At 44.1% G+C, this 14,858-nt stretch overlaps 1 protein-coding gene across 1 annotated transcript in view; it reads right to left on the bottom strand.

Annotated features, from left to right (window-relative positions):
* The window catches only part of DNAAF8 (dynein axonemal assembly factor 8), a 94,091-nt gene that overhangs the window by 32,719 nt on the left and 46,514 nt on the right, over window positions 1-14,858 (bottom strand). Inside the window, 5 exon segments of the mRNA XM_059826640.1 lie at window positions 2,187-2,334; window positions 3,703-3,857; window positions 7,053-7,159; window positions 10,602-10,917; window positions 13,116-13,260. Coding sequence (XP_059682623.1) covers window positions 2,187-2,334; window positions 3,703-3,857; window positions 7,053-7,159; window positions 10,602-10,917; window positions 13,116-13,260 — 871 coding nt within the window.

The raw sequence follows: 14,858 nt of genomic DNA, 5'->3' as shown, positions 1-14,858 counted from the left end.
CAACAATTGATTCAGCCTTCTGTAGTATTTCAGACCCCAGTTTTAAAGGCTTGTTATTTTTTAAATTACTTTGTATACATTTGATTGCTTTCTACCACACAAGCCTGTCAAAAATCTACTGTAGCGTAGCATGGGAAACAGATTATTAGCACTAGAGGCTGACGGCAAACCTCATATGTCGAATGTGGCACTGACAAGAGATTTGAGCTTGTACCACTGACAATCACCTATCTGCTTTTCAAAATTCAGGTGGCATGAGTAATCAAAAAATGTGCCATCACTGCCACAGCAGCATTACCTACCTCTGCTGTTTATTCAAACTCAACGCATGGCAAAAAGCAAAGCTTGGACAAAAGTTTATGGTGTTTGATCCTCAAGACAGAGATCCATTACCCAAAGACACTTATCTATCTGCTCTATTTCAGGAATGATTGTTGAATTTTTCCTTGCCTTGAAAATTGAATGGTGTTCAAGACCTTGAAGGGGTAACTGCTTTTCAGGGGTATTAATTACAAATGCAGTGTGGTATTTACCCTACTCAAATCCTAGTGCTATTCTACACTTCCCAGAGGCTAAACCAAAGCTTTTGTGGCAAGAATGTCAGCTTCCACTCTCCAGGGCTCTAGAATATAGAATAAGGTATCTGTCTGGATCAGTTCTGAAGCAATCACAGAACACATAGACAGAAGCATTTGCAAAATCTGTGTACAAGCAAAGGAAAAAAAATGAACTCTCTACAATGAGGGAAAACATTTTACCTTTCTGGAATATTCTTTGTTCTGGTGTCCATCTATATATTTCTAGTGGAAATTTCCCCATGCAAAACATGAACCCTGTAAACATCATCTGTGGCACTCCGTGAGAAAATCAGCAGAAACTGTACTTCTTTACTGAGCAACTTCCCTTGGGTCTACAGGCAGCAGGTGACACGGTGCTGTAATTAGTCTGCCATGATTAATCCACTGTGTCTGTACATGTTTTCAGAACATTCTGTGATAGTCTCAGGAGAAAAAGCAGAGGACTTTTTGAATCGTCATTTTTTTTCCCCAAACCTCTAAATGTTCTTTTCTGTTGTGGATGGATTAAAGGAAGCAATCAGGCAGTGGATGAATGTCTCCATCATGAGCTATTTGTGGTGGCGTTAATGGAGAGGTCAACAACAGTGATCCTCTTCTCTCAGCAGTAGTGTCCGAAGGGGAGGTTGCAGGAAAACAGAAGCAGGAATGGACTGTCCTGCTGCAGGCAACACGCCCACTGCCAGAGCAGGAAGAAGCAGGCAGGGCAGATTCTTTGTTCCCTACCGATCACTGTTGCTGCCTGTGATCTTCCCCACTTGAGACCAAAGTCAGCTCATCCTTAAGAAAACCAAATAATGCTTTTCCTGAACCAGAGCCTCAGAACAAAGTCTGACTCAAGTAAGAAGATTTGGGGCAGCAACTTGTCTGGTTTTTGGCAGTCCCTACATATAAAATGAGTTACAGTTCGGATGCTTGTAAGTCACAAGTATGCAGAACTCAGGGCTGAGGTTGATAGGATCAGATGCTATCCTCAGGCTCAGTGGCACATACATATTTTTGCTACCCTACCTCTCTGTGCAATAAGAATACCTAAGAGAAGGTTATTGAGATGATAAAGCCAGGCCTGTTATGGAGGTGTACAGTGGGAAGCCAAGAGACAAGGCTCACAAATTCAAACAGAAGAGGTTCCAACTTGACATAAAGGAAGAACAGTTCCCCATAAGGATGGTCAAGCATTGGAACAAAGGCCCAGAGAGCCAAGGGAATCACCATCCTTGCAGATTTTCAAGACCTGACTGAAAAAAGCCCTAAGCATCCTGATCTGAATTCATTGCTGATGCTGTGTTGAGCAGGACATCGGATGAGAGAACATCCAACATGAAGGGGATTCTAAGTTCAGGAGTTCTAAGCTCTATGATTCTAAGTTCAGGAGGACTCCAGCGCTGAAGATCAAACAACTGAAAAAGATCAGCCTGCTCTGTTGGGTATGTAGTAGCGACTGATTTACACTGGGGTCTGGAGATACATACAGGAAAACTATTAAGGCCTGATATTCTCAATAAATCTTTCCTGCAATGTAACAGCTTTGGTTAGACTGTTAATGTTTAACACACACATACTGAAATGCAAACCTTCTTTTCTGAGGTTGTCGAGCAGTGACAGCATTACCTTTTACCAACGCAGGAATGTGATGACTAGCATTCTCCTTTCTCAGCAACAGAATGAGACAGTGCACACGTGGTTCAGCAGAGAGCTCTCCTCCTGCAGAACTGGTATTGGGTGAACTTGAAATCTTGCTACGGCAAAATACAGCAATCTGAAATAAAGAGGGCCAGATTAGACTACTAAACCCAGATGTAATCACTACAGGGCTCAAGCAAATAGTTAAGTTACAATGGCATAACAAGATACAGTTCACCAGCTGAGCCATAGTAACTTCCAGTAACTTGGTGTTTCTGCATCAAATTAATGAGACAGAGGAACTTAATTTAAACCTCAGGGAAGAGGCTTAACATAAAAATGTTCCACCCTGCAACTGGGCTGGACTAAAACCACAGCAGTTATAGCTCAGCTGATATGCAGCACTATCCTAACTCACTCATGCAAAAGCAAACTTGAGTCCCAAATAAAGGGATGATTTTTCAGAAACATTTAGCTCCAAACAGCACATTCAAGCAATAGTTGCTGCTGTTAACTTCTTAAATGGCCACTTAGGAGCATGCTCCAAATATTTGGCTATTTGGGCTGTAGTATTCCGTAAATAAGTTATGTTTATTCTACAAAATATTATGGGCAGGGAAAGTGTTATTCCTCAGGCTTGATCACAGAATGAGCAGAAAAGAAGGGCTTTGTACACAGTTTAATTTGCAAAATGATGCATTTCCTGATGGACATAGCAAAGAATCCTAAGCTTGACAATTTAAAGAAAGGGGTCCACTCCTTTGTAAGAGAAAGCGTCGTATGAGTCCTGGGTGATTTATCGTGTAAGAAGTGCAGAACTGGACTTCTTGCATATCCAAGTTTGACTGAAATCTTGCATTTATGATTATTGCTGTTCCCTTAGGCTGACTCGTCAAAATGCCAACTGCATTCTAACTCAAATCTATCGTCATGTTAGACAGAGCTTCAGAGAAAAAGAAAAAAAAGTTATTTTTAACAATAGGAAACCTCTTTTTGCAACACATCTAGAATGCATTAAACTAGGGGACTTCATGCTGAAAGGCCATAAGCAGTCCCAAAGGGACTGTGAAGTACATAATCAAACATCAGTCTGTCAGATGAAGACTATTGTCCCGAATACATGTTTGCAGATCAGAAATTGTTATTTCGGTTTACGTGGCTACTGCCTGCTCTTGCTTATTTTGAGATCAGTGGTAAAATTCATGTTTCGCTTAGTAGGAGGAGGCCTGATTATGAATTTACACTTCAGTTCTCAGTGAGAGGCTGAGGCCTGGTGGGATTTTCCTACTAAAGAAAAAACACATCACTGAAAGCAACCAGAGTACCACTCACAGGAATACAGAGAACATAAGTGCTGGCTAGCTAGCTAAAGAGAGAACAAGTGTCCTTGAGAACACTTACTGGAGGAGTGTTGGCTCACACATCCATAAGCTCACAGCATAATTAGTTTCAGAACAACGGGTCACCCAAAGTACACAACTGAGCTATGCGTTCTGTCCAGTACCTGACTTGTCGTCATGCTCAGCACAACGGCTTGCTTGGGTGAAAGTTGCAGCTGTCTGACTCCTTGCAGAACAAACCCCCGATGAGTACAGACCGAAATCACGTTACCATATGCGTGAGGAGATACCACAGGTGACACCATCAAAATGACATCCCCTAGATCAAAAAGAGGGTAAGAAAAGCAGCATATTATTTCCACAGAAGCTATGGTATCAATGCAAGGCAAGTGTCACAGTGGCTAGTTCCAACTTGAAGTGCATCCCAAATGGGATTTTATTTGCTCTATCCAGCTCATAATGACAGCTATTGGAGGCCAACCTAGAATGGAAAATCTTATGGCATCATCGGTAATATCTTTATGAATCATCTTTCCCAAATAGTCTGTCTCATCAGGTCCATGTAGCTGTCTATGAGCTATTCATCTATCTTTGAGGTATCTACGCTCTCAGTTCATGTGCTAGCTGTGCGTCAGCCCCTGCCAGGCTGTGTTTGAACTGTTACCGTTACAGCTGGCATTCCGACAGCAGTCAGCTCCTGCAAGGACTAAGGACCTGATAAGCCTGGCCACACTGAGGTCAACAAGACCAATTGGCGATTTGTCCACTATAAAGCGCATGAAGCAACACCAGCCATTCCTCTCTGCTATTATTGGTGGTCCTAGCCTGCAGCTAGCTTCTACAACCTTGTTCCGCACTACCTTCTGCTTCCTCTTGTCCCTTCTTCAGTCCTGTCTTTAACCTTCATCCCAGAGCTTGCCTTGTGGCAGGGGCTCCTGAATCTTTGGATCAGCCTGTGATTATGATCTTACCTCATTCATTGGTTTAGTACCATCTGTGGCTTCACAGGTTCCCATCCTTGGCTATCGTGATAATGGTATCAGCCTGCTCTCTTCTACCTGACTCTTGTCCACTAGGTCTGGCTGCTTGTGCTCTCCTTGTATCCCTCAACCCAGTAGGTAAGGTTGTAGAAGCAAATGGAATTTACCTTGAATTAGAACCTTAGGTTTTTAGACTCTGTTTTCTAAGTTGAACCCCAAGCTCACTGCCAACAGGATGACAACATATGCCATGAGCAAGCTTAGAGAAAGAGCCTACAAGACCTCCTGAGCAGTGTCTAAGCCCCATCTTAGGTACCACAGGACAAGCTCAAGACTTTTCCCTGAAGCCTCTGATCTACCCAAGCTCTTTGCTTTGTTCTAATCCTACCTTGGGTCTCTGCTTTTACCATCACCTTCATTGTTACACTGCCCTAGTCCTAATACAGCTTTTTTTTTTTTCCTGTATGCAATGTATATTCAGATCTCCATAACCTGCCAAGAGCGAGCTCTGAAGACAAATCCTCAGTATCACTTCTACATGGGTTTCTTCTACACTGCCCCATTAATTTCTCTTAGTTCTAACTAAATGATATAATGGTGTTAGAAGTATTTTAGTCTCTGTGTCCCAATTACACTTGTTTTGGGGGGCAGGACTATCAGCAGTGAATGTTTCTTTTGGTTCCAGAGTTTGTGATACGGGTATCTGTTCCCCCAAGAATCTGACAAAGGCTCAGCCTAGTAGTTCAAAGCAATGGCAACAGAACAAGGGAACGCTTGTATTTATTACTAAGGATGGGACAGGCAGAGTGTTTCTTTGTCCAAAATTTCTGTTGGGCTTTATGGCTTTACTTTTGCAGGCTTTGAGCCAGACTGACACTAGTGCCACATTCTTCATGTGCTAACTGTCAAAATTTAGGGTTGCAGGTGGTAAGGTTTTGGTTCCTCTCTAGTTGATAACACTTGAAAAACATTTTTCACATACACATATCCCAAATCAACAAGAATATCTGCTAGGGTCGGTAAAACTTTGGTTACTGAGAAGGTGCAGATATACCTGCTGGGAGCAGCAGTATATTTGTTCTGCATGGGTATATCTTCCTGTCTTCAAGACAAGCTGCTGGAGACCTGAGGAAAGGAGTCCATGAATACTTCCTTTCCTTAAAACCCCATAGGGCGTCTGCTCCCAGACCAGATTTTCAGCTTCTCTTCCGAGAGTCATGATACAGTTATCTGAGGAGCAAAGCTTGAAAGTGACTTCCTAAGCCCAAATACAGATGGAACGTGGTGTGGTGTAACTCAGCAGCCCACATCAAATGTGAATCATTAATGGCCATAAAAGGAAGGAGAGGCAGAAAATGTGACTCATTCCATCAGCAGCAACCAGCTGCCATCAATACCAATCCCAAATAACACAGAGCCAATGGCTGTCTGCCAAACTACTTGAGTTAACATGCCCAGTTATATGAAAGAGTGTATCTCAAAGGTGAGACTTTTTTTTCGTCTTTCTCCCTTCCCCATTTTCTTTCCATCACCCTTCTCTGTCGCATTCTGCTCCTTTCATCTTTTTGGCTTATGCTTTCATTCTTTTCTCAAACGTTCTTTCCTTTGGCAATATAATTTTCCATGCCTTCTTTCTATGTCAGTACAACCCTGCTTTCCTTCTGCCATCTTCTCCCTGACAGCTGCTGAGCTTCCACACCCCTCAGGTTTTTTTCCTGTGAAAATATCTTCAATTGTGGGAGTAGAAACCAGATAGCAATGCTCTAATAGCATTGTCTAAAAACCACCTGTGCCTGAGATCTTCTGTGCCAGGCCCCACTACAGGAGCTTGTCAGCACATTGGCCTGCTACAGCAGACACCCCTACACCACACAGATCCTTCTTAGCCAGTTATAAGGCCTGAATGCCTTGGCAGGTTTCCCTTGAACACAGCAAGCTTGCTGCTAGCTAGGTACAAATTCAGAGCTGGAACACTACTCCTGCAAAGGGAAAAGGGGCATTTGGGCAGAGCCAGGTGATAGCCAGTTAATATTAGCCCCATGAAGTGCTTTCTTTTCTGATCATGTGGTCAGTCCTGCCCTGAACAAAGTCTTAACCATTTCATACCTATGATGATTATATTCAACTCTTCACCAGTAGAGACAGATGATCTCTAATCAGATATACATGCAGTTTAAGGACACTGTTAGGTCTTCACACAACTGTTTCTTTGATGAACAGGCCCCTATGTGCAGAGATTTCCTGTGGGGTGTTTCTTTGTCTCCCCCCCCCCCCCCCCTTCAGTGAAATCTAAGCAGCCTACAGGACTCTAGCAGCTACTCCCATGAGGAGGATGAGGTGATAACATTCCTCTGTCACTTCATTTTAGGTGACAGTGTTTCACTAGAAATTCATTCCTGGATCTAGAGCTGGCCAGGTCACAGCACTGAGCAATCCAGGGAGGCAGAATTTCCTGAAACAGGTGGGCTGGAGTAAGGTAATATTGTCAATGAAGGAGAACCATAAAACTTCAAGATTCATTCCCTAACACTGACCTTTGGTAGTAGAGACAAGCATTGCTGGAGGTCGAGACAGCGCCATGCCCTGGAGATCAGCATTTTTTTCATCTGGTTCTGCCCTAGTTGATGAAGAACTCTGAGCGCTAAAGAAAAACAATAAATATTAAAAGCTGTTACGTGAGGTTCTGACTCAAACCTACTTTCTGCAACAAACCGAGGGCCACAGAAACTTCTCTGATAAAACTGCTTTACTGGAAAAGCAGTTTCAATCCCTTGTCCGTGACATGAACTGCATCAAGGTCTCTCTGACTGAACATCTTTTTATATTACTCCACCTGAGGTGCTCTGTGTTCAATTAAAAGTAGCTAATGCAAAGTAGCCAGCTTGGCAAGGAAATCTGGGAATCAAGAAATATGTCAGGCTGTATTACCAGAGCTTTTCCTACTCATAGATACAACATAGTTGCTATTCACTTTCAGTTCTTTAGCCAGAGTTTAACCAGTTTTAAAGGTTCATGTTGGGCAACAAGCACAATCAAGTCTGGCAGAGATGTTCATGGCAGTGAAACCTCTACAACATTCCTGCATACCCAAAAGGACCAAATCACGGAACGGCGAACATAAGGTGTGGTTCCGAAAGGCAGGGACTGACAGCAACGCAAACTGCAGTCTGTGAAACAGTTTGGCTAGGTCTGTGAAGTGCAGGCTGCTCAGGCAAACCTGCCTGCCTCATCCCCTGCCACCACTGAGTTGGCTGGAATACATCCTGCTTGTTCACTCCCAGGAGACCACGGCATTTGCAAGTATAATCTGAAAACTGCAATCTGAGTTGCAGTTTGTATTCTTGTCTCCCAATGGACCAAATTACCAGCATTAGGAGAAAGACGAGTGCATTATTTAGAATGTAGAGCCGCTCTGGACTGGCTAAGATATATCAGAGGAGCAGAATTCATCATCTTTCTAAGAGGAAAAAGCATCTCTGCAGAAAATAAACAAATAAATAAAGAGAATGAAACTGCCAAATTGAATTTTTTGCAAATTTTAAAAGTGAAAATGATGAGAGTCACTGTTCATGGCCCAGCAGAACTGAACTCTGACACACAGTCCCTCCACAAGCGTCAGATTAATTCTACATGGGTGATGGGTACACTTTGCCACTCTGCAGAAAGCACCAAGAGGACTGCAGATTACCTCACCCCCAGCCTGCTGCCACTGACACAGCGTGCCTCGCTGCACCCAGCATCAGAAGGAATCTTTAAAAACCTGTCCAGAACTTACAGGTACAGGGCCTTGTCTGAGCTTTCTCCAGGGGAGTTTCACCACAGTGTCGTCGACGAGAAGCTCAACATGAGCCGTCAATGCACGCTCGCAGCCCAGAAGGCCAACCATATCCTGGGCTGCATCAAAAGCAACGTGGCCAGCAGGTCGAGGGAGGGGATTCTACCCCCTCTACTCCACTCTGGCGAGACCCCACCTGCAGTACTGCGTCCAGCTCCGGGGCCCCCAACATAAGGGGGACATGGACCTGTTGGAGCAAGTCCAGAGAAGGGCCACGAAGATGATCAGGGGGCTGGAGCACCTCTCCTATACGGAAAGGCTGAGATAGTTGGGGCTGTTCAGCCTGGAGAAGAGAAGGCTCTGGGGAGACCTTCAGCAGTCTTCCAGTACCTGAAGGGGCCTATAAGAAAGCTGGAGAGGGACTTTTACAAGGGCATGCAGGGATAGGACAAGGGGTAATGCCTTTAAGCTGAAAGAGAGTAGATTTAGATTAGACATTAGGAAGAAATTCTTCACCATGAAGGTGGTGAGGCAATGGAACAGGTTGCCCAGAGAAGTTGTGAATGCCCCAACCCTGGAAGCGTTCAAGATCAGGTTGGACAGGGCTTTGAGCAACCTGGTCTAGTGGAAGGTGTCCTTGCTTATTGCAGGGGGATTGGAACTAGATTATCTTTAAGGTCCCTTCCAACCCAAACCATTCTGTGATACTATGATTCAGTTCAGCAATATTAAAAGGAGATGCCCAGGGCCTGAAAACCCCAGTGTAAAGTAGAGGCTGGCATCCCATGTGATTACACAGGCCTGTGTGACACGCACGACAGCCAGGGAGAGGAGATATGTAGCTTGATATTCTCCTGGTTGGTGGAAATTCTTTGAAGCCCTAAGCCAAAGCTTTTGTTAAAGCACTGTAAATCAAATGCTTCAAGCCACAGATCTACCTATGCTTGGAACAACCACAGGGGTGTCTTTCAGCAGCCAAAAAAAGACAAGTACCTCTTTTCTTCCCTCTGCAGGCCAGTCTACTCTGATCCTCCAGAGGAAAGGAACCTCTGAGTGCAGCAGAGACCTTCATTTACACACACAGGATTAAATGTGCTTCCTGCATCCTTAGGTTTGAGTCTCTGTCCAGGAAATCGCAAGATTGTCAGAAAGAGAAGTGACCGTTTTGTGCTGTAGAAAGTACTCATCTTCATCAAGGAAAAGCTGCAGAGAGGTTTGGGAACAGAGTGCTGGGAAGGAGTGCAAGAGAGTCCAGGCTACTGATCCAGCCTTCCCTCTGCCTCTCTGCAGATGGTGTGCAAGGGCTGCTCAGTGCCAGCTTCCACAGAGCTGCTGAAGCTTTGCTCCCAGCCCCCCAGCCCTTTCCCTCACCCACCTCTGCTCTGCTGAGTAAGGCCAATAGCAGGCATTCTGGCAGCCTAACATCAATGTTATAAACCAAGCAACTTTAAGATTAAAAAACATCAGGTAAATCCATTTCCATCAAAGACAGTCTAAGTGAGTCTTTGGAATCTGTAGTCCCCCTCCCTGTAGCACTACACAGCAGAGCACAGACGGTGGAGGTTGCATGATGCAATAATAGATGCTTAAAAGCCCAGTTCCCGCTGCAGCCATATCCAGACCCATCTGAGTGCGAGATTCCAGATTCCTGAATGTCACTTGTTCCCAGGGTTTTTTGGCACCCTATTGTTATGCCATCATTTCCTAAATTGCATTTCTAATGCTGTTTGCTAGAGTTAAAAGTTTATAAGTCACCCTTCATTTTCACACACTTCTGTCATAATCCTCCAAAGAACCTTTTCCATCTGAAGCCCCTTATCTCTAATCAGTTGATATGGAAGGGATATAGGGCAAAGCTATATCAGGCTTTCTAGCAAAGGGCCACTCAGTGGCACACAATTGCAGCCCTTCTCCAGCACCTGGCACAGCTGGAAGAGGTCTCAAATCAGTCTGATCAGCTGTATCTGGCACAGAGGGCCCAAGAGCAGGTGCTACAGGTGTATGAATTTCAGACTTAGCTACCAGGGAGCAAGTGATGGGAAGCAACTGTAAGTCCCACACCCAACACATCTATTATGTGCTGCAGAGGAGACAGTCCTGCAAGACAGGGACTTTTGCAGATTCTAGTAACTGGTTTGGAACTATAGAAGTAGACAGATTGCTCCCACCCTGCACTCTTGTTTACTGAGACCTTTCACAGAAGACTGATATGTAAAGACAAAGCATGCTAGCTGCGTGCCTGCCTGGCCTCCACGTCACACTTTGCCTGTGAGAACAACCATAGTTCAAAAACATCCAGGGCCATCACCTTGCTCTGTTGTTGCACTGGGAAGCTGGATCCAGGATACTGGCATGCAGTGCTGCATCAGCAGCCCTCCCTCCAAACCAGAGGCACAGCTCCCTGTGCACACGGCTGTCCAGGTGGGGCAGGTAGACGAGAGGCTCCGCTTGGCTCCTGCAGTAGATGGCATTGATGGAACTGCAGTCCGTCACGCTCGCCAGCTGCGGGTCAGATGGCCCAACAATATTCTGCAAGGTGCTACATGCTTTAGGCCCTCTCACACCTAATGCCAGCACTGGTGGCACCTTGCCAGTCTTTGAAGTATAGGAAGGCGGCAGCTTTTCTGTGAAAGACAAACATACATGTGACTAAAACATGGAACAACCCGCCCCAAGGCCATTCATTCCACTCAAATGCTCTTTTCAGATCTGTCATAGCCAGACTTCAACAGAGTAACCTACTGGTTACTTGTCCTGTGGGTGATAATGCTGGCAATCAGCTGCAAGTCTTTATCCAATAGTAAATCTGAGATTATTCAAGGTAGTCTGTTAAAGAAGGAGGAGTTGGTTGCCTCATATTTGCTGTGGAAAGGAGTGTGCACAGGGTTAGTTGCTACAGAGCAGCTGATGTACTAGAAGTCAGCATTTAACTTCTTGTGCAGTATGTTGTTCATGCCCACAAGGAAGGCTGGGGGATCGAAGGGGAGACCGGACAAGAGCATGGGCCTGAGGAGAGGGATGTTTTCTGTAATTTTTATCAGATATGGGAAAACTAGGAAGGGGATCACAAACTGGGAATCTGTAGACTTCTTTTCTAGATTTTTTTCCTTCTGCATCAAATACAGATTTTGTACTATGTTGTAAGATGACATATCCAGGCAAACATTTGATCAGCCGCCCTTATTTCCCTGCCAGGACTTGAACTGTGACTTTCCTTATTTCCTGCAACAACTCTTCCCTGTATCTCTGGCAAACCTTTCTCCGTGTCTACTGTCAGCAGTTGTAGTTGGGGTCCAGTAAGTAACCCCAGAAAAAGAGCAAATTTGGCTCCTCTGCAGTTCTTACTACAGGTGTTAGAAAAAGAAGTAAGGCCTGTCATTTTCTTCCCTGAGGTTTAAAAACATATTCAATTACATCATTTGTTGCATAAGAATCAGAAGCCAGAACATAAGTCTCCAGAGCAGGTAGATAATGGAGAAACTGGCTGTAAATATTTGAAATAATAATTTAAAAGTTTTCAAGTTAAGGGTAAAAATCTAATTTACAAACTCGCCTAGCAGTTCTCAGCTGAAATAAATTGTCTCTTCATACGAAATGTTCCTAAATAATCGTGCGTGGTACAGGGCATTGAAGCAGATCTGCTGCCTGTCATCTCCTAACAACTGCTGATTTTATGGTTTTCTTATTCATTTCTGAAGTCCTTCTTCATTTCTCCAGCTATCAGTATGAATGTATTATGTGCATAGCGCTGAGACAAGTGCAACTCCAATACTCCAATCCTATTTCTAAGGCAGTCTGCTCCTATTGTTTTCAAATGTAAAAACGGGACAGAGAGACTGGAGAATTTTGCTCCGATTAAGCTGGTCTTCACTCACCTTCTGCCTCAGGAAAAGGCATTTCTCTCACTCTCAGCCTGCCTATACCTTTCCCCAAAAGAAACAGATTGCCTGTATTTGTGATGGCGTCACATACAAACCTTCCAGGAGAACATCTTGCCTTAAAAGAAAGTACAAGCCATACTATACTGTAGAGGCAATCGCTATACTTTGCAGCTAATGTAATGCCTGTTCCTCTAGGGTTATATTGCATTAGCAACTAATAATATTCCATACGCTCTTTAAGACAGGCTTCATTATCTGTTTCACAAATGGAAAAAAAATACCTGAGTGGTACAGGCCAATATTTGAAAACATTGGTGTCTAATGTTAAAAACTTAGTGATTTGAGTTCAGACACCCATGTAATTTTTGTTTGCCTTATCTTCTTGGTCTCTCATCTCAGATCATCTTCTGTTGGCAAATGTGATATTTTGGTGATGGCTTATCAGCCAGTGCAATTACAGGATGGCTAGATCAGTACTTTCCTTTTGCCCATGCTTCTGAAATCCCATAGGCAATGGGATGGAAGGGTTTGAGGAAGCGGGAGGCTGGATTTTCTGCAGCTAAAACCTTCAGGAAAAATCAGTGGGAACTAATTTAGTATATTAAACCCACATGAGTCTAACCCTGGAGCTTAGATCTGGGAAAGATAGCTGCAAAGCAACAACAACTAAAGCACTTTGAGACACAAAAATGTATCAAGGGTTAAAAATTCACCTCTCAGATATTCAACACTGGGAATAGAAGGAAAGAAACAGCCCAAGATCTTTTATCATTTCTTTTGGGAAAGATAAAGCACTGATAACGCAACACTCACGTAAATCTGATACTCTCTCCCCCATGCCCCCAGCACCACATCACTCTTCACCTTAGTACATTTACAGATCTTTGCCTGCACCTCAGTATCATCACATGATGGAATCTCTGAGGGAAACTAGACCTCACCTGAGCTACAGAGCAGCACATCCTGCTGAGGATAGAGCAGGCGGAGTCCACAGATATCCAGACCAGAACTGAGTACCAGCTGCAACATGTGATGGGTAGCTAAGGGACTTTGGAAGAGAGTTTCAAACAGCAACACCATGGCAACCTGAACAGCAAGAGCACATTGGAGAAATGAGCTAAATGCTTCCAAGCCCTCAACAACCACACAGCTGTATCTCTTCTGCTCACCTTTAGTTCCCATGCTTTATCTACATTGTAAGAGCTACAAAGAGGCTTTCTTTTATGTTTACATGCAGTTCAGCACAGTAGGCTCTTAGCTTCAGATTGAATCATAACTATCTATGATAATTATGATTGAATCTATTTCTGCTGATATAATTGTGCCTTTTGTCACATAAACCTGCTAATAAAAAACTACAAGTTCTCTGGGGCAAAGACTGAAGCGTATCACTCCTGCTGTTTAACTTCACGTACTACAGAAAGATGGTTAAATAACAATAGACCAACTGGTTGTTTCTTTATACCCACAAAAGTGCCAAAATCAACATTAAAAAAATATATATCAAAAGGCAGACACATCAATGGTACTGTCCCAAATTTATATTTTGAACTCTTCTTTGCCAGACTAATCCAATTCAGCCCATCCTGACACATAGGAAGACATACACCAACACATACTGAACACCCAAAAGGGAAGCAAATTACTATTACATTCCCATCAGAAAAAACATATTGTTTTGCAAAAGCAGGCGCTTTACAACAGGAAGCTGTGTGGTGCTGTGGGTAATAGATTGTCTAGCTGTAGATCAGAGAACCATGATTGTACTGGCCTCAAATTTGTGCATGGTTCTCCCGGATGTAAAGCAACACAACGCTATCCCCAGCAGCAAGCTTTATGGCTGCAGTGAACGCCAAATGAATTTATCACTATTGGACATTTTAAATGAAATGCTACTCCCCCATAAACACATTAGGAGGCTTATACCGTCATGATAAATGAAGATATAAATTTACTCAAATCGTAAAAAAAGTAGTCTAATTAGGAATAAAAGCCCTATTTCTTTATGTTCGTCTAGCTCAGGCTCTCCTGATATTAACCCAATATTCACAGCAGCCAGTAAGGAAGCATTTTTCTGTAGCTGCTGTGAGAGTCCCTGGGGCTTGGCTGCCTGGGCTCAGGGCCAACTTTGATAACGCAGCTGTCCAGCATTGAGAAACCTCAGTACCTGCCTGGCTCCCCTTCGGAGCCAGGCACTTGGCTTTGGTCTCTGTCTGAGCTTTATTGCAGCCTTGCCTTGGCCCAGTCTCATATGTCACTGATTCTGGCCATTACCCTAATCTGCTGACTTGACTTTCTGGCTTGGTCTTGTCACTGTGACCTCTTGGCTGATCCTGGTTGCTGCTGCTGGACCTGCTCTGCTCCTCTTGCTTGGGTAATGTGGGTAACGCTGGACTGCACCCTGCCCGCAAGCTCTGCCTGCCTTGCTGTCACTCTCGGCACCTAGCTTGCCTTCTCTTACAGAGCATCCTGCCCTTCATGTGAGAAGGTCTGTACAGACCCACTAACAGCACTCCTGAGGCCAGTCCAGGAATGGTAACAAAGACAGGAGGCGTTTCGTGACTGCGCCAAGTGCCAGGTATCTTCAGATCCTAATTGTGGACTTCAAGCTTCTTCCAGGAGCAAGCCTGGTACACTCTCAGCAACTGGTCAGGCTTGCTGCGTGTTCAGGGAGAACTTAATAT

The sequence above is a fragment of the Gavia stellata genome, chromosome 18 (assembly GCF_030936135.1).
Source record: "Gavia stellata isolate bGavSte3 chromosome 18, bGavSte3.hap2, whole genome shotgun sequence".
Taxonomy (NCBI): Eukaryota; Metazoa; Chordata; class Aves; order Gaviiformes; family Gaviidae; genus Gavia; species Gavia stellata.
The sequence above is the reverse complement of the archived record's forward strand: the minus strand, read 5'-3'. Positions and strand labels throughout refer to the sequence as shown.